Here is a 25397-nt window from a genome sequence, read left to right as displayed (position 1 = left end):
CCAGCACCTTTTTTTTCTCTTGTAAAATCCTTTGGATTTAATTTCAAATATGAGAAATATCAAAATTCTTAGTTTATTTTGCTCTTTCTGTAGTAAGTCCTCCGATGCACAGAACATTCCAAGGTGACTGCTTCTATTTTTAGTTATTTACTTTAGATGAACTTAAAACGTTTAAGAAAGAAAGCAGTTTGTGTCAGGATATCAAGGGCATATATTTGTGAGGCTCCCTGGAATCTTAAAATTTCTAAAAATCATTTGTCAATTTGAAAATGTCTGGAAAGAGGTATAAAGTGCTTATTTACACAAATTAAAAGATGTTTGGATCTTTGCAAGGACAACTTCTAATGAGAGAAAATTGCAAATGACGTTTTGGTTTACATAATAAATAAAAATTTGCATCTGATTTCAGATCCACACATAATAGATTTATAATTAACCTTCTGTAGATTTGCTAACTGCAAAGCAAAGTCTCAAAGTAGAAGATCAAGAATACTCTGACAATAATACATTGCAAGGAAATTAGAAATTGGAAAAAATAGAAATTAAAAGTAAACGTAAAATGACAGTTTTTTAGAATAGCAAATAATTTATGCAAAATACTTTACAAAATCTGGGATGCTCAATAGTTGATACAAGTACTATGACATTTAGTTTCATTTAAAATAGTAAGAGAGTTTGCTCTTCCAATATTGTAGTTTTTTTCTTTCTGACTTTGTATGCTTTCAACAAAAACTTGCTCTACATTTTTAAAGTTCATTCTTCTTGAAGCTGCTCTTAAATTTGCCATGATAAACCTGCATAAAACTACACTTTTGAATTTCTTTGAAAGAAATGAAAAATTAAGTTTGATACGGGTTTTCATAAATTCTTTTCTTCATTGTTTTTGACTGTGTTTGATCCCTGTTAGATTGACATACTCAACCTATTTTTGATGTCATGAATTTAAAATGACAACAGAAAAAAACACTTCTCCTAGTGCAACAGCAATTGAAAATTATAGTTTTATATTAAAAAAAAAACCCCACAAAAGCATGTGTGAATACCATAGATAAAATAACAATATTTTCAAACAATACGTTGTATCAAGCAAACAGAAACAAGTTGGTTATTTAAGCCTCTGAAAAATCAGATTTTCATAACTTGATTGAACTAACTGTATAATACAATTGAATAATCATTGTATGATCTGGGGTGGCTTCAAATTACTCTGGGTTATTTTTTACATAATTGGGAGGTGAATCTCATTATGAATAGCATTATAAACAATTTAGAACATATTAAGGATGTTTACAGTTGACTTGAGTGATAAAATTCTCCACCATGGCTCATATCTATATTGAATGAGCTCTAGATGTTTAGAGTTCTCTCTCAGGAGAAAAGTGATGTAGCACACAAAGTGGAAAAATTCATATATTTCCTTTGAGATGTTCCTAAAATATAGCTCACCATTCTAAATGAGAAATTGTCTTAAAAACCAGGCACATTTTGCACTCATGGTTATTTTTAGGTAAACCACTTTGGGTTAATTAAGAGAAAAATTGCTACTGTACAGATATTATGCTTTATCCTCCCACCTTGGCCTGAAATAATGAGATGTACCAAGTTTTTCTTTGTCACTGGCAGCTGCACCTTTTAAGTATATCAAAGTCTGTTGCTGTGGTTACGGCCTTTGTTTCCAGTGATGTTTTGTCCATGCTTCCCCTGACCCTTAACAGTGGGTTACTCAAAAGAATGAAATAATGAGTCATTCATTCAGAAATATGTTGTTAAAATATTCCTCTTTATCATTACATTTCACTGCTTAGAAACTAGGCTGTAATTCAAGGCAACAGTTAAGTCTGAGAAGTGTTAAAAAAAAAAAATCTTTGATTTTTTTTCATTTATAAGAAAAACCTGTCTATGTAATTGAAGAACTTCTTACAAGTCCCAACAATTAAACCCTTTTTGGTTAATGTATTATTTCTGGAACAAGTAGATAAAATTCTACGCAGTAAGCATGATAAAAATCGTGCATGTTTCGCACAGCACAGAATTTTAGAGTCAAGGTTTCTGGGCACAAAAGCAGTAACAAAACAGTCCCTACAAAACTGAGTAACTCTGAATAAACACAAGAAATAATTGTTGTTAATTTAAAATTTTAGAAACTGAAATGTGTAAAGTTTGTAAAGTAAAATGTAATTAAATTATGGTACTGTATACCAGTTGTTTCTATAATTGAAACTTTACAATATGAAAAATACATTAGCTCTGTACAGTTTTTACAGGTAGGTAGGATGAGTTTTGAGAAAAAAAGATTCTTTTTTTTTGCAGGGTCATACTCTAGGTCAAAAAAATACTGCACAACTTAGCTAATTACAAAGTGTAGACTTGAAACAATTCATGTCTTCTTTATTTCATGAATCAATCTTGGATTTTTGTTTATTTTAACAGGGGATTTGTTTTGTTTTGTTTTGTTTTGTTTTGTTTTTAAAGTCCACAATGAACAAATCTTCCTCATTTTGTCCTTGAGGTTACAAAGTTTGGTGGCAACCTTGGTTACCGGTTAGTTCAGTTAAGCCAGCTGCTGTTTATGTTCACTGATTCGGCCAGCTGTTGTGATTGTGCTCAGGTCCAGCTCAGTCTCTAGGTGTGTTTCCATCGTATCTTCCTGTGCATTCGTTTCAAAGGACTTATGAGAGAGAAGTTCATGATGCACCCCACAGTAACTTATTGTGGGCTGGTCGTATGCCAGAAAAGTTGACACATTCATTGATAAAGGTATCTGGGGAAAAATGACATGAGAAAAGTCAGTTATAAAAAGACAAACAACTTTGGGGGCAAGACTTGGAGACTGTGAAGTGCTGAAGTGACTCACCTCTATGGTTACCTCTGTGGCTCAGGAGTCCCCACGCTATCCCACTAATGTCCCTCATTCTCATACTAACAAGCACAATGCAACAATTTTAAAAGCCTGGGATGAAGCTGCTTAATTCTTAAGTAGAATCTTCAGAGAAATAGGAGACTGAGTGATTCTGAAAATGCTAAAAGCTTTATTGGAAAAGTTAGAAAAATGTGTTTCCTCAGTAGGATAAAATTGTGGTATTAGAACTAAGAAAAGTATTATTTGGTTATTTATGATATTGGAATACAACTGGACAGTGATTCTCAAACTTTATCATTCAAGAAAATCACCTTCCCTTTCTTCAACTCCAATCTCCACTTCCCTGATTTTTTTGAATTTAGTAGGTCTGGGGTAAGACCTGGAATTTGCATTTCTTATAAGTTCCCATGTGATACTGCTGCTGTGAATCCATACACCACACTTTGAGAACCACTGTAGAAGAGAATTGTCTAGGTAAGTCATTCTGGCTTTTTTTACCCAATAACTTTTTTGTTTTTTTAATGGTTGATGGTTTTTATTAAGGGTGCTCTTTCATTGTAGTTAATACATAGGTTTTTCTAAAGACTTTCATTGAACCACCCCCAACCCAATAACTTTTTAATATTTATTTCACCATGAGGATTCTTGAAACATTAATGTATGTAGCTTGATCCATATATCCAAAATCTAAAGTTTAGTGAACTTCTAGGAAGAATCTATGACTGCTATGACGGTCTAACAAGCAACAAAAGATGATACTAGTTTGAAGGAATCATGATAAATATAGATATGGAAGGGACTCTCTTGCTAACTGCAGCTAAATGAAAAATAATAAGTTCTAAAAGTATGAGGAAAAAAGCAAGGGTGACCATTGTGAGCAAAAGGGAAGCATACATGTTACAGACAAAAGGTAGTTTGAAATGTAATCAGATGTCAACATCTATTCCCATTTTTTTCAATAAGATAAAAAAATTTGTCCTAAAAAGTAGGCAGATTTGAGAAAACTTCAGCCTTGAATTCTGTTTAATATCCTAATTACTAATTCATGTTGTTGAGTAACCTTGGATAAAAACTTCTGCCATTCTCATTTGGTGAGTGGATAAAATATATTTCTGTTTAAGCACATCAGATTAAACTCCTTTCTGATCTCAGCTAAGATTGGAGCCCAAAGCTAAGAAAAACAGAATGCCTAGGTTTTATTCTCTTAGTTAACTTCTTTACTTTCTTTGCCATTTTCTCCATGCATAAGAACCCTCTTTGCCTCTTCTCTTTCCATCCCAATCATTCTACCTATATTTATTTCTCCCTTAGTAAAAATTAGTTGACCAAATATTTCCTTATTTTCTCTTGAATTAAAGTATTCACTTCGAGATTATTACTTGGTTTTAATATGAACATTTCAATGCGTCAAATGTGTAGGGCTTAGTCCTTGAAGACAGAAATGTAATCCTGTTCTTCAAAACTACATTCCTGAGAACTCTTCCTATCGAGGTGAGTTTTTTTAATTTGAAACATGTTTTCTGATGTGTGAATAAAAGACATCATACACTTTTTAAAAAATGATCAAGATGACTGAAAGATCACAAAGAAAATAATACGATGCTTCCAAATATGCTCATTTAAAATATTACAGTAAGAACTCCTGTTGTTACAGATGAAATAACTCAGAAAACTAAAATATATCATTATGCAAAAGTAATTGTACGGCATGAATAGATTTGAGTTATAGGAGAGAATGAAAATAGAACTGTTATTGAGTACGTGAGTTTAACAGCCTCTGAGAAATTGATGCTCAGTAATGTATTATGGGTCATGTATCTGTAGGATTTTATATACTTGTTCTTATTTGTCATGGAAACATGCTTCATATATACAATATCATTCCTGGCTTACTTGGAATTAACCCTACTGTGAATAATTTATAATTTCTGTGGTGATGATTTATGAAAAATAATAAACCATCATACATTTATTCTCTGTGTGTGTCTCTGTGTGTGTACACACACACAATTGCCTGCTTGATTTAATATCTAGAGGCTGCTAGTACCCAGAGTGCAAGTCCTGATTTGAACCATATCAGTTAAGGAGTTACCTCTCATTATTTATTTTTAAAAGTCCCACATATTTTCTTTAGAGAGTTTCTTATTTTTGAATATATTTTATTTTAAAACACCTAACCCCATAGTTATACTTTCAAAGTTAAGTCATATTTTTCACATTTTAATCTTTCTGAAATTAGGATGGTACTTATAATCAACATGGTTGTGAAACATGTATTTTCTTCTCTGCAACTGAAAGTGGTTCTTAAAGGTGATTATGTCTCAATACCAAGAAAATAGCATAGTCTATCTGGGAGTTCAAAATTTGTAGATACTGACAGGCATATGTAGAATAGATAAACAAGATTATACTGTATAGCACAGGGAAATGTATACAAGATCTGGTGGTAGCTCACAGTGAAAAAAAATGTGACAATGAATATATGTATGTTCATGTATAACTGAAAAATTATGCTTTACACTGGAATTTGACACAACATTGTAAGATGACTATAATTCAATAAAAATGTTAAAAAAAATTGGTAAGTTTGAAAAAAAAAAAGAGAAGAGCATAGTAAGTTGTATTAGGTAGAATTTAACAGCTAAACATATCTGAATGCAACATCACAGTAGGTTTTTCCCAAGTTGACTTAAATGACTTTGAAAATCTTAAAGAGTTAGTGTTAGATATGTTCACATGTATATTTATAGGAATACACACACATATTGATATACATATATAAGTACACAGTATATAAATACATACATACATACACATACATGTATAATCTTGTGGCCAATTATGATTTACTTATGATTTCAAAATTATTTAAATCAAGTATGGAAAATACAAAGTATGGTGATATTTTGGTTTTGGGCAATTATTACATATTTGTTATCTATATAAAATATATATGTAGATATATAGTGTATATAGAGAGATAGTATTTACACACACACACACACACACACACACACACAAGTGGCTGGGTAGTGATGGAGAGACTATCCACTAGTATTAAACAAATACCTTGAGGCTCAGATACAACCCATGTAAATGCCTTCTTTTCACCAAGTCAGTAAACAGAGCAGCCCCTTCTTCCTTTCATAGCTGTCAGTCATGTGACCTTGTGCCCTTAGTTTTCTTTTCATTTTCCTGTCTGACCTTGGTGTCCTCTATTCATTCTCTCTGCCTCTGTCCCTTTCCCCATTTTTACTTGATTTATATTAATATGCTGAGGCAGGAGAGACACACAGCCATGCTCTCCTCTATGGACAGAGTGTTCAATAGGACAATCCCAGTTTATGCTTATCGTCCATTTTACAAATAGTCAAACACTTAGTTAACCTACCTAAAGATAACCCAAATATGTTATTTCATAAAATGAAAATGAACATCAAACCTGAGTGCCTGACTAGCTAGTCAGAATGGTTCTGAGAAGGGCAGTAGGAGATGAAAATCTAATAAGGCTCTGCTTTCCCAGGCCTTTTGTTAGAGGGCCCTACTTAAAGTGTCCATAGAATCTTCTTGTCATATCTTTCTGAGAGAACATTTTTTTCCAGTGTATTTTAACCTGGTAAACTCCTATTTATAATTACTAATGATTTCCTTCAGTCAGTGTTTTCCAGGTGAGCTGATTATTCTTAAGGCATAACTTATAGAGATCCAGGGATATGAAAACTTCCCAGAAAGCAATAACATCTAGAATCTGAGCTAAGAAATAATTACGTGCTATTCTAATGATGAGAGGTAGTAACTGACCCATTATTTAGGAAGTTCCCCTCAGGAAAAATTTCTGCTCTACTAAACTATTTACTGTCTTGACATCAATGATATTTGCCTAAGCAGTAATTTTCCAGTGTCTTTCTCAACATCAATTATATGCACCTTTCATACACAAAAATTTTGTAATGTTTGATGAACAACAGTAACTCATTATTAAGTCTTTTTCCCATTCTTGTATAATATTTGAGCTTTTGACTTTAAGGGGGAAAATAGCTTTTTTAAGTTTCTAATTTGTGATTAAGTAAAAATGGTCATTTTAATCTTATATTCACTGCATAAATAATATCTATGTATATTTTTACAAATATATGTGTTTAGATATGAACATGTATATGTATTACTCATATTCTAATTAGTTGGTTAGAAGCCACTTTTCTGTAGCAAGGACTTGAGGTAGAGTCAGTAGTCTGAAGAACAGAAAAAGCCAGTCTACTTTTGAGAGGGAATAATAAAAAGGCTGTTTTTTTTCCCCTCTCTAGAATTGTAAAACATAGGAAATGTTTGCCTGTTAAGTGTTATTTCTGAGTAGAATTTTTGGTAAGTATAAATGTCTATTGTTTGTCTTTGAGAAGAATGCCCATGCTGCTCTCATATATCACAGGGGAAATCTTCCATTTTTATAAGACCAAATGTTATATAGGAAGTGTTCTACTTCTCTGGGTTGTTGAAAGGATGATACTTCAGGGGTTTTGTAGCTAACAGGGTTTTGTTTTTCAATAATCTGCATGTATGGAAAGAAAGAGACTTGTTTCATGAAGGAGTTAATTGTTTGAGATGTAGCCTTTATCATTATCAAGGCATATTTTCCTTCATTTTCTGTTGTAATTCAGAGGCCTATTATTTTACGTTTGTTTTTCATCTGCTAAATTTAATGAATTTTCAGTTGAGTTGATTTTTACCTATTAATATATAAAATAAGAAACAGGCATTATATTATTTTTCCAACTAATAATATTTCTCTAATTTGTCTCTAAATTTGTCTCAAACTGGGCTCATTTTCTCTGGATCCAAACTAACTTCTTCCTTTGGTCCTTATTATTCTGTTTGTGGGAACACCAAGTTAAGTCAGCTTTGTGAGTCTACTTTGATTCTTCTTGTCCATTACAAATGTACCATTATTTGCTAGTTATTTTCTTGACATCAATGACATGTAGCTTTTATATGCATCCACTTCTCTCATTTCTGTTACCATTGTCTTGGATCAAAACATCATTACTTTGTTTACTTTAGTGATTGCATGACTGATATCCCTAATCAGTACAGTTACAAATAAAATTAAATATTTGTAAGTTCATTTCTGGAGAAGATTAACTGTATCTCAATTTAATTAAATGTAAGCAACATGTAGAAAATACTGAATGCTTTTTTCTTTTCTTTTTTGTCATGTCTTTGCAAAGAAGTGGGATTTGAAATATACTTTATTCTGGGAAATTAACTTCCTTAAAAACATTATTTTGTATGTACATATGAAATAGGTGAGTAGACATACATGTGTGTATATATATCACACCACTGCATGTAAATTTCTCAGCTTATTTAAAGATGTGTTTTAATGTTTTCAAAACACACTTGATAATGACTTCATTCATGTTCATCTTTATGCCTCTACTTTTTGTTTCATTTACATAAGCTGATTTTTCCAGACTAGCATTGGCTTTGCTAGGGTATGTGCAATTTGATGTGTATCTGGGGATTGATTAGAAACATTTGTTTCAGTCTTAAACCAAACGTGAGTTTTGTGTATAGGCTGGTAGTTTTACTTATAGTAAAAACAGAAAGCCGTGTCTTTGGTATTTATTTGAATAGTATTATGAAACTTGATGAAAAATATCTTCTATACTGGCTTGATCCTTGAAAGTTTTCTTACTAATTACTAGTTTGGTTTCTATTAAGGCAGTTGATAAAATGTGTTATATAAGGAGAAATGGTGTAAGAAATTATCACACTGCAGCTTGATTCACTGGAAGAGTATCAAAGTCTGCCTAAATGTTACCTCTGGTCCTGCCTCGGTTTCTTTAGGATTTCTGTAGTGGTTTCTCTGCCTAGCGAGCTGAGCAGCTGAGGGCATTATTTTCATCTCTTGGTCAGCACCTGCCTGGACGTATCTCTAACATCCTTCATGTTATCATCACGGTAATTCACTGAGCATTTTACTCTGCTAGATATCATGCTACATGCTGGACTTAGGCTGTCTTTTTTAAGGCCATTATAAGATAAATATAATTACTCCCATTTTACAGTTGAAAAAACTAAGATAGTTTAAGTGATTAAAATAACTTACCTGGTCAGTTGTAGAAGTGGTTGCCTGACTTCTTAACCAGTATGCTTTATTGCTTAATTATCATTTTATCTAACTGACACTGGCCTTGGAACCTAAAGAGGTGAACACAATATAATGTGTCTGATTCTATTTAGACACCAGTTATCAATGTTGGATCTTACTTCCTATAGAGTAAACACTATGACTTGTTATGCTGTACTTTAGCTTTATGATACTACTTTGCACATTAGGTCCTCAGGAAACAACCATATAGTTTATCAGGGGGTCATGATATGGGTAGATGGTGCTAGCTCAAAATCAGATCTCTCTGCTTCTTATTAAGCTCATATTGGCCAAATACAAAGTGTAAGGGGAAGGGTCTAGTCTGGAGAACATTCTGGACTGAGACAGGAACCTTACATGTATTCCCAGATACAAATCTGTGTAAGATTACTTGGGAGACCTTTAGGGATTTTAAAGCTAAATGTCTGTGTTGACTTGGAAATTGGTAGAAAATTTTCCACTTGAATGATTTCAGCTTTTCTTTTTAATAAAAGATGCAAAAACTTAGAAACCCCAGTTAATTTAATTATTTTGTTTTATATTAAATGATACATGTTTTGATTTCTTTCAGTCTGTAAAAGTTATAGTTAGGTGCTGGAGTACAGCAGGACTGGGGAAGTGGAGAAGCAAACATGAATAAGACAATTTCTAATGTCTGGCAAAATCATGGACTAGTGAGGGGAATAGACAAATGATGCAAAAGTAAAAGAAGGCAATGGATGGAGTGACCTTGGAGACAAGCTACTGTGTGTATGTATAAGGAAATGTGTATGTGTGTGTTTGTGTGTGTGTGTGTGTGTGTGTGTGTGTGTGTGTCTATATACACACACTGTACTCTGATTGGCTGATTCAACTAACTCATTTATCCGTTGTGGTTGCAAAACAAACTAGCCATCTTTTTTGTTTGGAAAAATGTTATTTTCCAGATTTATTGGTGAGAGTTAATATTGCCAAGAAGTGATTCAGTATTTACTTTTATAGACTCTCCCACAGAGATAATATATTTTACTGTGAAGCTTTACTTTGAAATTTATTTGTTTGAAGAGCAATCTCTTCGAACTCTTTAGCATTCTAATAGTTAATTTGTGTGAGTAAAATAGATTGTTGGATCATTAATTTTAATTATCTTGATTCTACTAGTAATTTATTTAAAGAAGCGTTTTCGAGAAGACTTAGTTAAGAGTCAGAATTTATGTTATGCTACCTTTAAACTTAAAAAACAAACCATTTTTTAATACTTTTAAATTCTTAGATGTGATCCAGGCCTTGATATTCAACTTTAGTGTTTTTTCAAGATCTAAGTTTCTAACTAAAGTGACAGCTGTTATCCTGAGATCACAAGTATAGAATAATAAGGCAGGAACTCAATATTATGTTGAAAAACTTCAAATGTCTGTAACCTGAGAATAATGGGAAAGAAAACATTATTTGCAGGAGGATAATAATTCTAGTGCCTTTTGTGTGAAAAGTACATTATGGTGAACTCCTACAGAGTGAAATCATAAAGTGAAAAACATTGAGTTCCATTTGAAAGGTAATAGTTCTCCTTGCATTAAAATGCAGTTTAAAAAATGTATCTTAAATATTTGAATGACTTTGCCACTTGGGGATGTATTTTGTTCTTTACAAAACAATTTGTTTCTATTTCAGTTTTGCAACAAGAAATAAATAGGGGTTGGCTATATGCATTGTTTTCATAAATTCACATGCTAGAAAACCAAGTAGAAATATTCATTCATTAATTTATTCACTTCAACAAAGACGTACTGAGTGTCTTCTCTTGTCCTGGTACCGTACTTGATACTGAAGATACACCAAGTCCTTGTCTTCAAGGCTTCTGGATGGAACATAAACCATTCTAACATACACTTAGCAAGTGGAAGAGAGAAGACTCTATGTAGAAAGATCATTTCTCGTCTCACTTACTCATTTACTCTTGTTTCTTGTTCTCTCTTCCTTGAATTATCAAAGTACTTCCTCAGTACTTTTATGATATGTATATTTTGAAGTTCTATCTTCTGTGGCCTTCATTTGTACATATATTTTAGCTTATATTAGATCATAACCTTCTTGAGCTCAAAAATCTATGACTAACCACATTTCTCTACACATTGTGTTTGTTTCATGTGGCCCCTTCAAACATAGTAAACACTAAATATTTATTTATGGAATGAATGAATGAGTGAGTGAATGAAATAGTAGAGTAAAGGGTATTTACCATAGTCTGAAAAGAAATTAAAAAATTCATCCTCGGATGACTGGGCTTTATTGGAAAAATATGACTAAGATAATCTATTAAAGTCTAATGATGTCAAGGCCAGGTCATTATGATTCTAGGATAGAGGTAGACGGCTACAATGAATTTTCAAAAATCCACACTAAGGATGAGGCACTTAGTGCTGCATTATAATGTTTAAGATCCTCTTTATTTTTTATTTTATTTTATTTTAATTATTTAAAAGTATTTATTATTAATTTTTATTTTAAATTTTAATGTTAATTTTATTATGTAAAGTATTAGACATCTGAAATATATAAAACTTTTTAAAACAATGTTAAACATACAATAAATATTCTTAATTTGGTGATTTTCCTCCTGTGCATTCCAGAATGTTATATGTGTGCTTTGCCCTTTAAATCTTCCACAGCTGCATTTTTCAGACTCTTTAGTGCTCTCTAGAATCATGGCCCATGATCTCCAAGAGTTTGGTGCACCTGCCAGATAAGTTCTCGCCATAATGGACTCTGCCCTGGATCCTTCTATGTTAGCCTCTAGTGCCAGTAAAAAGTGATATTACTGTTTTACTGAGGCAAAACAAAATACCCCAAACTGTTTTAATTTACATGAAAATCTTCTGCACAGCCTGATGCCTGCTAAATTGGCACTGTTGCCAGGTAGATTGATGGGATCCAAATTGAGACTGTGGCTCAAAGGCCACACAAATCTTGATGCTGTTTCCCAATCTGTTTCTTCAGACTACTGTGCAATGAGGTACAGTTGCTAATCAGTTTGAAAACAATCTCATTCTTTTTCTTTTTCCTGGAAACTGTGGTTGCAGTAGTCCACTTAAGGATCTTATAATGATGATACAGTTGATATTTTAAACCTGGGTTTGTATAAATATGTGAGAATGAAAATCACCAATCACATTAAACACTCCAAACCAAACAACAAATGAACAGTGTTTAGTTCTGCTACGAAAGTAACTGGTGAACTCTGTGTCTATGACTGGCAGTGCATTTTAGTCTCTTAGAGAGGCTCTACATGGCATTTCCCTTAACACTGGCTTTATATATGGTTTTCTAGCATGTTATCTGATACCCTGCTTGCTTTCCAACTGGCTTTTTTCCTTCCCATTAGCTTACTGTCATTTGGTACTCATAAAGCAAGCTCTGCACTTCTGATATGACTTATCTACAGAGCTTGTCCTGCATTAGCAGGACTTCAATATTCCAACTTTCTTAGGGGTTTTTATTACTATCTGGAATCTAGGGGCAACGCCTCAGGATTACATAAATCCTTGTAGCTGTCTTCCAATTAAATAGGCTTGAAAATGATGTGATTATTTACTGATGAGCATTGAGTTTCTCTTCAACATTATTATTAAATTAATTCAGATTTTAGTTGAGATTATCTCTGAATTAAATGAGATGATATTGTATATACATCTGCTTAGTTGCATCAAAATTCGGCACTTGGAGATTTAGTTCAAATAACACTTCTTTTATGAAAACCCCTCAGATGAATTTGATTCTATAGGGATAAGTTCCTGCTATGAATTTCCTCAGAATTTATATACACATAAGTATCAATACATACTGTTTCTTCCATCCATCCATCCAGCCAGCCATCTATCCATGATTGAGTACTCTTGGGATTCTGAATAAACAAAACCAATTTCCTGGCCTCAAAACAAGTGGTTGTAAAAGACTACTTTTCCTATGTGGGTGTAAGTGTGTGTAGGATATGGTGGAAATAAAGGGAAAAATCTATCTATATAAAGCTGTGATGCTTTTTATAGATAACACCATGTTTGAGCTGGCCAGGTTGGTCTTTTGTACATATTGATATTATTTCATTTATATTAACATTATCTAGCTATCTAGACTGTATATTTGAGAGAGAATAAAGACTTCTCAAGGGTTTACAGGCTGTGTATTAATAAAATTTTGAAACTTCTTGTTAGTAGAAAGATTGCAGGGAACAGAAATACTTCTCACAAAGTTTATATTTATATACTTATGTTTATAGTGAAGATATCAGATTTTCAGATAAAGATGTGCTAATATGCATATCTAATTTATTATTAAAATTATTAGTATAATTATATTATATGTAATTATTGGTATAATAATTATTATTCCTTTATTATTTCCAATTTTTGTGACACAAAAATACTATGAACTTCAAAAAGGGTAAGCCCTGACAATATAGTTTTTATTATAACACAGTAAAACATTTCTTGATGGCATTAAAATAAAGATCAACCTCTAAATGGTGTTAGCACATTCAGATAACATGAATGGTGACTATCATTGGACCGACTGCAAGTAATGTTGAGGGTGGAAAGTATCTGGCTCTTCTCAGTGTTTTACTTATATTGTCTCACTTAATTTTACTTTCTGTTTTTTCACAATTATACCTAACATTTACAAACTGTCATTTTCTAGGGTTCATTTTCTGTTACTTTACTTCATAGGATATAGATGTCTGGCTTTAGTTTCTTACTAATAATTAATAATGAGCAAGTTAAATGGTTGTATCTTTGATCAGTGTTATGTGATTAGCCACATATATATGCATATAATATTTTTCAACCATGGCTTAGATCAAACTAGTTAAAAATAAGCTACATAGGAAAAATGTGAGGTGTTATTTCTTAATGGCCCACTTTGTTTCATTAACAATATGATGATTTGGTTTCAACTCAAGGTTCAAAGTAGGTATCAAATGCAATTAAAAACATCAAAATGTTTTAGGCCATATTTGGGCAGTAAAACTCAAACCCGATGTTGCACAACAATCTTCACTATCATCAGCATACCGTACTGAGAGAATATGTTTTAGCTCTGTTTAACACAGCTAGACATTCAGTGATAAAAAAGGTACAAATATAAAATGACACAAAGGAGTTTTATGTAAGAGTTTTTATTATTGTTAGGTTGTATCATTTATACTGCTAATCAATAATCTGAATGATATAAGATCAGTGATGATGAAAAGGATGTATAAAGGATGTTTATGTATAAACACATACTCGAGATAGATTCTCTATGAGATGCAGTCGTCTCTGTGAAAAACTTTAATCATATCATTATGAATAATAGTAACAATTCATCATTTTTATTCTATTATTCAAATGCCTATTATTAAAATATCAAAGTATCAAGATTCCAAAGGAAGAACTGATCATAAATCTTGTAGAAATATATGATTAAGGGAATCTAAATTTAAGGGTTAAGAAATCTAATCTAATCTAAGTAGCAAAATGATTTTTATTTTTTCATGGCTACTAAAGAAGACATTCTCACTTGAATGAGCCTTTGAGTAGAATCATAAATTAAATTTTAAATTAATATACTCTTAAAATTTTATTTATTTTTAAAATTTATTTTTGGGGAGGTACTTAAGTTTGTTATTTGTTTGTTTGTTTATTATGTTTAATGGAGGTACTGGGGATGGAACCCAGGATTCTGTGTATGCTAAGCACACACTCTACCACTGAGCTATACTTTTCCCCCATTAAAGTAATATACTCTTGATATCTGGTTCTCCTCCCTCAATTTAGTTTTAAAATGTATTAATGTGGCTCTGATATTGTGTGAGATAGTGAGTACATTATATAATATGTAATATATTATACATACTTTAAAATATATAAGCATATTTTTTGTATATAAGCATTATATTTGAGGGGAGTCTTCCCTTATCCATGAGGGATTCCAAGAACCCCAGTGGATGCCTAAAACCATGGATAGTACTGAACCCTATATATACTTTCTTTTCCTATGCATACATACCTGTGATAAAGTTTAATGTAGTAATTAGGCACAATAAGAGACTATCTGAATTGCCAACATCACTATTCTTGCATTCCGTGGCCATTTTAAGTAAAATAAGTGTTATTTGAACACAAGAACTGAAATACTTTGACAGTGAAAGGTCATGGAGACAGTGACTAATCATGGAAGGATGGCTGCTAAATGACTAGGCAGGTAGCATGTATAGTGTGGATACACTGGACAAAGAGATGATTCATGTTTCTGGTGGTACTGAGCCAGGAGGCAAGAGATTTCATCATTCTATTCAGAATGGCACACAAGCTAAAACTCATGACTTGCTTATTTCAGGAATTTTCCAGTTAGTATTTTCTGGCCGTGATTGACCACAGGTAACTGAAACCACAGACGTTGAAACCGAGGATATGGAAGGAGTTCTGTGTGTGTGTGTGTGTGTGTGTGTGTGTGTGTGTGTGTGTGTTTGTGTGCAACTTGGTAGTGGTTAGTGACTTTTTCCTAATCAGAGCATCTTTGGTATTTTCTTCCTATTACACTTCCTCACTTGTAAGTATTTGTGGAATTCTCACTCTAGGCACAGAAATGTGCTAAACGTCTGAGGATAATTCAAGGAGCAATAGGTATGAGAATAGATTGCTTACCATCTCTGGGCTTCTGTCATCATTCAGAGTATGTGAATAAAAAGTTAAGAAAATAGTAGGTACATGAGTCTAATTGTGAGTATAGATGCAAAGAGAGAAAGCTTTCGGTGTGTGATATTTTGTGTTTGTTTATAAGGAAACACTAGAACTCAGAGGCTCTGATTACACCCACTCCCTGAGAAGTTTTGTGAAATCAAGGCGACTCTTCTATGAACTGACATTTACTTTGGAAAATGATTATATTCCAACTGAATTTACCATGTCTCTCTCTCATTGTAATAGAGAACTGATTAGATTACCTTACCTTTTTATTTTTATTCTTCACTCATTCCCTTTTTTATTTGCTTCAATTGCTTACATTTTAATAAAATATTTATGGCTTTTGTAAGTAAATCAAACTCTCAAAAGAATGTAATGGGAATCATCCCAAGTGCCTTTGGGGAGAACTAATGTATTTTGAATGGCTTATTTGTTTATTTTTAATGATTTCATAATTTGTTATTACAGGACATGAAATTGAGATGCAAATAAGTGACAGAGTAGGACAAAAGATGCAGTTTCTTAATAAATGTACTAGATTCTTATTGTTAAGCTGTAAACACTATCTAGTATCTGAATAGTGCAGGTTTTCTTACCTTCTGAAGAGGAATTTAAAAATGTAAACAAAGAACAGAAAAATTCTAGAAATTAATAACATTCCACATATAATTCAATGTAGTTAAAACTCCAAGAACATTGTTGAAATGTTGTGTTGAGGTAGACAATGAAAAGTAACATAATGGGATACGGTCATTCTATTTGGGGGATGGGGATGGCCAGAAAAATAAGGCTGTAGTTTAGCACTGAGACAGCATTTCCTAGATGGTAGCCTCATGAAAGAACACTGAAGAATGTATTTGACCTGCTTGCTAACCATTATGTTGATTGCTTATTTTTCATAGTGTGTTCAATGAAAAGGTAGCTATGTGGCTTATATTTGTGTCATCATACTGGGGCTACACATTAGAGGCTTTCTTTTTACTTGAGGACGTTAGTAACATGGTTTCAAAGAGAGGATGAATCTTTCTCTAATAAATCAGATAGCTCCTGTAGGTATTTAAATAGATTCAAAGGTCAAGAAGTTTAACAATGTAGAAGTCTTTATACCAAAATGCTTAGTGGTCCCCTGATCACACTCACCCTTCTTGATCCTTCACTGCACACCTGCTTTATTGTCAGAACACACAGATGGCTTCTGTCAGAATGCGTGACTATAACAGAAGTGCCTGCCTGATTCAGCATTCCAGTTACACTCCTACTTATGAGCACTTAATTAATGTAGCGGATGGATGGCTCCTAGTTGCCCAAATCTGGTCATTCTCTTAACTCATAATATTGTGGTCCATCCCCTGACTACCCAGATTAGAGGGTACTTCTGTCAGTTCCAGGGCTGATGTCTGATCTTTCAGATCTCTTGCAGCATTCAAGTTCTGAAATTTTCTTCTCTCTGCTGATGCCAAAGAGATACTCTGTCTTTTAAAGAATCATGTATTTTGGGGAGGAAAGACCTTTCCTGGAAATAATATATTTCCACCTCATTTCTTCAGGGATTTCTGCTCCTGTGGACCAACTGAGTTATCCATAGACTCAGTGCACCCCTAAGCGGCCTATGGAGTAATTAAGAATTTGTGAGGAAAGAAAATGATTCTTAACTTCATGGTGCAATAAATGTATTTCTAGAGACAAGGGCCTTGAGTGCAGCCCTTTTCAAAATCTGCTTGGGGGTCTAGGGTTTTAAACTTATGCCACCAGTGATATTGATTAAGCATTTTTTGTCTTGCCCATTAGCTCTCCCTTCTGCTCAGTGCTGTGATGAAATCACAATTTGTGCCATGGAAATCACCAAGGCAATAAATCCAGCACTTATGACTTCAGTGTATTATTGAGAAGAGAGTGCAGATGGACTATCAGGAGCAAGCAGTTGTTCAAACCAACTAATATATTTGATAATTAATAAATGCAACAGGGGAAATGAACAGCAAATGAAGGAGTAACCGATCTAATTTTTGACTAAAATATAGCTGAAAATTCTCTGGTTTGTAATTTTTAAAAATTCTCTTTATAGCATTGAAAGAAAACCCTTTGATTCTTAGACTGCTGATTGCAATCTCAATGCCATTGTAATGGGTGAAGGATTAATACACACTATGTCATTTGCAATTGCTTTGGGTCCAGCTTAAACTTCTGCCCAAGATAGTATAAGTATTCAATTTATTGAATGCCAGCTAGGTTTCAGGAACTGTTCTATGTACTGGTCATTGAAAGATAATTGAAGCATGGTTCCTGTTTTCAAGGAGCTCCCAGTCTCTAAGAGGGATCCATGCATGTGAACATAAAAATGAGTAAGCTCAACCTTAAGAAGAGTTATGCGGTGGCCTCAGCGGAGCATAATCAGCTCTGCTAGGCTGGGGTCAGGAAAGGCCTGAGAGAGAAGACTCCTGAACTGAGCCTTGAAGAAAGAATAGGAACTCTGTAGGAGAAAGTAGAAAGACCATTCCACGCAGAGGCACAGAGGCATTAGACAACATGGCTGGCCCATGGCACTGGAACTACTCAGAATGCCAGTAGCAATGATGCACATGGAGGAGCAGCAGTTGGTATACATGTGGGTTATGAGAATACAGAAAATGGTAGGTGAGAGATGATGGGAGCCTGAGGTCAGGAACCAGGTACTAGCAATGAGGATAGACAAAAAGGGTCAATCTCCATCGCTTACTAGGTGAGTAACCTTGGGCATGTTAATTAACCTTTCTGAGCCACAATATTGGTGTTTGTGGAACCGATATAATAATCCTCACCTCATGGTTTTATTGTTAACACTAGAGAGAATACCTGTGTGTATCCTGGAAGAGTAAGTTCTTAGTAAGTGAAAGGGATGATTATATTATTCCTGATTGACTGAAACACTCTATCATGTCCTCTGTTCTTTTTCTACATAGTTCATTGCTTGTCATTTTCATATCACCGTTCAATATATAGCTGAAATAAGCTTAGAGAATTAAGTGTTTTTAAAATACTGCTTCCAACAGTCATTTTTTCAGTAATTTTTACTGTTGCCACATTAATCTATATTTGAGATGCAATCAAATTGAAGTGCTCAAAAATTTATAAGCTCTATCAGAACTGAAAGAAGGAGAAATATTTGGACATTATTAGAATGACTGGCTTATTAGGGGGAAGTATCATAGTTCAAATGTCAAATATTCAACTAAACAAAAAGGACTGAGAATTCTTATTCTAATATAGGATACTGATTTACTGTTTAGCTTTAGGCAGGTCACTTCACCTTTTCTATGCATGTTTAGAAAATGAAGTAGATAATGCCTGTGATTAAATACCAAAGAGCAGGATTAAGCATAAGAATGATAAATAACAAAATAATAACTTTCCTCTCTGGGGACAGAAACTTGTGTCAGCAGATCTATTCTGATATTGGGATTTAATAAAACACTCTAAGTGGGAATTATATACATAGTCCAGTTTTTTTTTGAGTAACATCAGTTTTATCATATGTATTCCCGACTTCCACAATTTTATTCCACAGTTCAGTTGTTCTATTTTAAATTATAAACAGCAAAATCTCTGTGAAAGGAAGAAATTAACCTGCTGATGCTTCTCCATCCACCCCCATATAAATGCTGTAAGATAAATGGAAAAATACAATTTCAAAACCTAATACAGCAGAAAATGTCTCTCACTTGCAAAACAATCTACTAGTTTATGTAACATGGATGATTTTTTTCCTTGAGAGAAGGGGACACTTTATAAAGAAATGCAAGTATTTGGGGTTGTCACTCATCCTGGTTTCCTCTTGCTACTTCTTCCCCACCTCTCTGGATCCTGCTGGGAGCCAGCTTAACTTCTACCTGCTGTTTGAAGACTTTGGAAAAAATAAAACCTCCAAATTTCTATGACCGTCCTTCTCTGAACTGTAGCAATGTAAAATTTTACTCCTCCCCTAGTACTTCTTACATGCTGCTGTGTTAGTGACTATCTTATAGAGTTATGTCTTATCCTCCCAATTATATCACAGACACTTGAGAGCAACTACTTTGCTTTCTCTTTTGTCTGTCCTGGTTCTGAGGAGATACTTGTAGATTTATTACTTCTTCAGGGCTTCCCAAACCTAGATATACAAGTTTTATCTGAGATTGCACATCTCCCAGATCTTAGATTTAGGCGCTGCACTGCTGTATCACTGTGTTCTTTCTGTATCTGTGGCAGAAAGTTGGCAGTAAGCTGGGCCATGGACACTGGAGTATGTGTTTATGGTGGTTTCTTCAATTCCTAGGACTCTGACTCTCATTCTATAAAGCAGACTTTCTTATGCAAGTGCTCATAAATCAACCTTGCGTATATCCCCACACAAAAAATACGGCCAACAGAGCCTGAAGGAAACCAAAGTGGGAATGCAAATCTTGTCTCTAAAACTCATAAATATGGATTATACCTTGTCCTCCTGAATTGTATGAATTATCAGTGACTTTAAGTTTATAGTGTAGGTTCTAGTTGAAGTGGATTAAGACTGTCTTAGAAATTGTAGCCCAATTTCAGAAAACTCTTAATGGGAGCCAGATTATAACAATCTTCCAAGTCACATAATCTAATGAAGTGCTTTGCTGCGTTACATTGACATTTTTGTCTCTCTCTGCTTTTGCACTCTCGCAATTATATTTGGCCTGCTGGCCTCATCCTCAATTTTGAGAATTTGATGTTAAAAAAAATCAGAAAAAAAATTTATAAGCCACAGCAATTGCCTTGACTCCATTTTCCTAAATAATTTAAGGAGAGTAACATTTTGCTGGTATTTCCCTCTGTCACTTCTTTGCTGATCATTTCCTTCTTCACCTCCTTAGAGACACAAAATCATACACACAAACTTTATGGCGATCATGCTTTAGAGCTTTCTACATTGTATATTGGCCAGTTAGTAGGCACTGTAGCTCTAGAGTCTTACAAGTACACACGAGTCTTTCCAGGACTTGGAGTTTAACTGGAGGAAGGTCATTCTTTATACCTGTTTTATGGTGTTAACTAAGCTCAGTAAAAAGTCTAAAAATAGCATTTTTATGTAGGGCTTTTAGTTTTTTTGGCTTTCAGTACAAAAAAAAAAAAAAAAAAAAACAACCTCTTGTACATAGTTCTTACCCCTGAGGGAAAGCCTTTAAACTGACTGAAGTTTGGAAAACTTGGATAGACTTGATCTGAGTGTGACTGTGGTCTATAATCTAGTAAACGTTCTACCAGCCTCAGTTATCTGAGCTAACATATAAGCCTGAAATGGACCTTTACAAACCCTTGGTGGGTTTTATAGTATAAATCATTCCTGCTCTTTTTCTTCCCTTCCTCCTTTCTTCCCTTTCTCTCTTCTCTATTGATTTATTCATTCATTCAATAAACGATCATTGAACATTTATTATATGCTAGCTACTGTTCTAGGCGCTAGTGAGATAAGTGAATAAATAGAAACATATATTTTAGAAAGGGGATACACATTAAACAAATCATCATACAAATATATTATAAATTTTGATGTTGGTTGTAGAGGAAAAGTACTGGAAACAGGTCTTGCAGGGAGGGACATCATGGTGGACTTCCCTAAGAAAGTTTCATGGGATTTGAGATGTGTGAACAGATGAGTATAAGTGGGAGGAAGCATGCTTCAGGTCAGGGTAACACTGAGCAAAGAATCAGAGGCAGGCATGGGAAAGGGGGCCCAGGATGGCTGGACTAGCAATTACAGGATGGGACTGGGGGTGCTGGTGGGAAGAAGGCCCTTTAGAGATGGGTCCAAGAGGCCGTTGGGGCCACATCATTAGTTCCTTTTAGGCCATTTTATGATTTTTTGAGAGATTTTTAAAGGGTTTATGTTGTTATCATAAAGCAATTGAAAGCCAATGAAGAATTTTAAGTGGGGAAGTGACAGGAACAGATTCGTATTTATAGAAAGACAATTCTGGAGAAAAGAGCGTCAAGAGTGAACATGTACAAAACTGTCAGGAAGCTACTGGAGGATCCATTAGAGAGTGAGAAGGCAGTATGGATGTGGGTGGTGGCTAGGAGATAGAATTCATCAAGTCTGAAGAGCATTTAGGCACAAGGATAGGATTTGGTGAAGGGATTAGAAATGGGAGTGAGTGAGGTCTCAAGGAAGTTTAGGTTTCTGGATGCACAAGTGTCCTGATGTGGGCATTCCCTGGAAGAGGATACATGGCGAGGGTGATGGGTTCACAATTGCTTTGGTTGTGAGTTTGGTGCTAGCCTTAATAAGGGTGTGGAGGTCTGGTATAGCCTAATGGTGGTGTTGGGGAGGGGCTTTGCTCAATTCTGGAGTTCAGAAGAGAAGTCTAGGCTAGCTTAATTAGCATGACAGTCAGAGAATTTAATAACTAATTTTGCTTGTTTCAACAGAGTATTTTTCTAAAGTTAAACTGAATATTCCTTTTGAAGCATTTTTGTAGTTTATGTTGTAGTATTATGTTATTTACTTCCTTACCAAAACTCACCAATCCAGTTTCCTATATAATGTTTGGATACCTGGAATTTCATTCCATCCAATATTATTATTATTGTTGTTGTCATTTTAAGTAGAGTTACCATACTGTACATTATATCCAATTATGAAACATGATATGTCTATTTAAATTTTTGAGAAATACCCTTGGATTTTGAAAATCAGGCATCTTTACGTCCTCAAATGAATCTGATTTACTTTGGAAGAATAGGGGCTTTGCATCCTGATGGAGTCCTGGAAATAAATTTTTAGAGACATGGCTCTATGTTGGTCTTCATACGTGTGGCTCTGTAATTGTGAATTGTGATGCAAGTGTGCTTTTCTTAGTACCCCTGCACTAATCAGCAAAGTGACCTTGAGCAAGTCACTAGCCCTGCTGGGCCTTCATTGCCTACCTATTGAGGAGAGCATTGCACTAACATGACCTCCAAGATTCATTCTGGTCTTAAGATTCTATGAAAAATTAGTGTTAATCCTAAGAAAGTAGTTAGGGATAAGAGTGGAGAAAGGTGCTTACTTTAAATACTTGAAAAGTTTTAGATCCCTGGAGGAATTAAACGTCTGAAATTATTCAAGATACAGTAAAGGGGGAATTTATAAGGTTTTTTTCCCCCATCTCTCTACACTTACTGAAAAATAGTTAAATTGCTGCTAAAAATGTGATATGGAGGTGAGTAACATTTCCAGAGGCAGTAAGTAGTGCTGCATTTTACTGGTAAATTCTATCATTCTTTAAAAAAAAATGAGAGAGGTTTATATAAAGACGGAGAAAAAGGAAATTGCATGTGCAGATGTAAAAAACCATCTGTGCTTCTGGATCCTTTCCATGCTCCACACCTTCCATGAAATAAATTGTTGATTGAAAGCTCAGATTTTGCTGGCTAGTTATAAAAGCTTCCTGTGTTGCTTATCATGCATTTTAAAAATAGATGGCTTTGAATTTGTGAGTTAATTTTTGGCCCTGTTTGCCCAGGCCTCCTAACTCAGGAAGTATGCTTGTAGTAAACCCACAATTCACTTCATATTCAACTCAATAGTAATGAGCACTTACAAGGTGCCAGGCAACATATCAGTTTCTCTGCATTAACTCAAACTTCACAATATTTATAATGGCTTCCTTTGCCTCCTAGTGGCATCTTGGGCCCATCTAATTTCCTGGACTGGAGAGTTTCATCTGTATCTTACTTTGAGAAAATATTAAACATTGACAGAACTCCAAGTATGCAGTCTCATAAAGTTAGGGAAGCTTGTCTGAAAGGTCTCCAACTTCACCTTTCTGGTTCTTTCTCATCTTAGTTATGGCAGGTGGCAAACCTGGGTCCAGGCTCAAGCCAGCTCTGCTCTCATTTACCCCTTACCCTCAATTTAAGTAAAACTGGCACCTCTCTCAGGGTTACTTTTCCCCCCAATCTCATCTCTGATTGTGGAATTAAATATTAGTTTCTGAAATATTGTTTTACATTTTACAGACCATTACTGTTCCTACCTATAGGTAATGGGGGTTTTGGGCTTTGATTTTTTTTTTTTCAAATATAAGATTTTTGGCCATTGTATGCTGCTTTAAACTTGTTCAGTTAAGAACATTTTAAATGGCATTGATTTGTAGAGAGATTCTTAGAAGCAACACAAAACAGCCAAATTTACATCCCTCTTCTCTAAATCAGAGTAACTGCAAATGTATCTTTGAATTGTCAAGGCAACAACAGCTCTGGGAAAACAAACATATTTTTAGAAGCTCAAAGTAGCCACCTCAGGTGCCAAATGCATCCCTAAGTACTTAAAAAGAGGAGATCGATTGCACAGATATTTGCTTAACATGTAAGAGGGAGGTAGAGAGCTACATGTTTTTAGGATTAAATCTACCTTGTTAAAATACTGACCATTTTACTGGGTGGCTTGATTCTTAAATGTGAGATAGACAGAGATTTCTATATATTGAAATCCTCATCTCCCTTCTCAAAAACCTTAGTAATATTAGGAAATGTACTTTGTGGTTCTGTATACACATCTTTAGCTGGTATAAGAGAGAACCTACTATATATTTTTCTCTTTAAATAAGAGAATTGTCTACATTTTCAAAGGGTCATTCTCTCCAGCTAAATTTTTATGGTAAAGTTTAAAAGTGTTTACTTGGCATTATTTTGATGATTCAATAGATTGGAGTATAGCCGTGTAGTAAATATCTGTATCTGAACCAAGAAAATCTCTGCCACTAATTACATTTTTTACATTGGGCAGAATTCTCTAAGTTAACTCATTTATAAAATGTGATTGAATTGGGAGAATAAATTGATGTCATCTGTGAAGAAAGGGTTTGAAAAGAATAAAATGTATTTTTTATGCTTAACATTTTTCATGAGCTTTTACTCATTTTGGAAGCTTTCAACTCGTTGTTTTTATCTCTATTATGTATAACTTTTTTCCTTCTGTCTTTGCGGTTTTTTTGCTCTTGTTCATGTGATTTTGAAAACAATTCATCAGATAACTTCTTTCATAACTGTATTATTTTTACGATTCTTTTTTCCTTTTTGAGTTTAATAATAGCATCTAGCATATTTGTCCATATTTGCATATTAAGAAGGTTACTGACAAACTGGATTGTTCCATGAAGATGGTGACCAAGTTGTAAACGATGTATGAAAAATACGTTTGGAATTTGTTGACATTTACTGTGGAAAGAAAGAGATTTAAAGGAGACAATCCTTCAGATAGGTGGAGAAATATATGAGAATATAATAATTCTATGTTGTTCCAGATTTCAAAATTAAGACAAAAAGTGGAAAATGAAGGAGAGTCAATTTTGTCTCAATCTAAAGAGTTTCGAAAACAAGTAGAGCTATTAAAACATAATTGCTTTTTCATTTCCAGGTAGGTTATGTCAGGCCAATTTTTCTTTTGCAATACCTAGAACAATCTAAATAAATTAGCTATACTTCCTAAAGCTGAAGCAACAAGGACTGAATGAACTAAAATTTCAGGGAGGAAATCATTCTAAGCCATGCTACTGATTGTCATTTTTTCCCTAAGGGCGTTTACTTATTCTGAGTGTGGTCTGAGGTTAGACTAGGGCCAGGCAGAAGGTGTCTTCTGGGAGTAAGAAAAGCCAGCAAAAAATTTAATGATTGTATAAGGCTGGGATGACAAATTGCAAACTTAAGGGATCTAAAACACACAGCC

At 34.0% G+C, this 25397-nt stretch overlaps 2 protein-coding genes across 11 annotated transcripts in view; one reads left to right on the top strand and one right to left on the bottom strand.

Annotated features, from left to right (window-relative positions):
* Positions 1 to 25397, top strand: part of CTNNA3 (catenin alpha 3) — a 1350411-nt gene that overhangs the window by 409626 nt on the left and 915388 nt on the right. The gene's annotated exons all lie outside the window — the stretch shown is intronic.
* LRRTM3 (leucine rich repeat transmembrane neuronal 3) overlaps positions 1762 to 25397 on the bottom strand; it is a 165148-nt gene continuing 141512 nt past the window's right edge. Inside the window, exon 3 of the mRNA XM_010957919.2 lies at positions 1762 to 2761. Within this exon, the coding sequence (XP_010956221.1) occupies positions 2552 to 2761 (210 nt within the window). The 3' untranslated portion in view covers positions 1762 to 2551. The remainder of the gene's footprint in view (positions 2762 to 25397) is intronic.

Source organism: Camelus bactrianus, chromosome 11, assembly GCF_048773025.1.
Source record: "Camelus bactrianus isolate YW-2024 breed Bactrian camel chromosome 11, ASM4877302v1, whole genome shotgun sequence".
Classification (NCBI taxonomy): Eukaryota; Metazoa; Chordata; class Mammalia; order Artiodactyla; family Camelidae; genus Camelus; species Camelus bactrianus.
The sequence above is the reverse complement of the archived record's forward strand: the minus strand, read 5'-3'. Positions and strand labels throughout refer to the sequence as shown.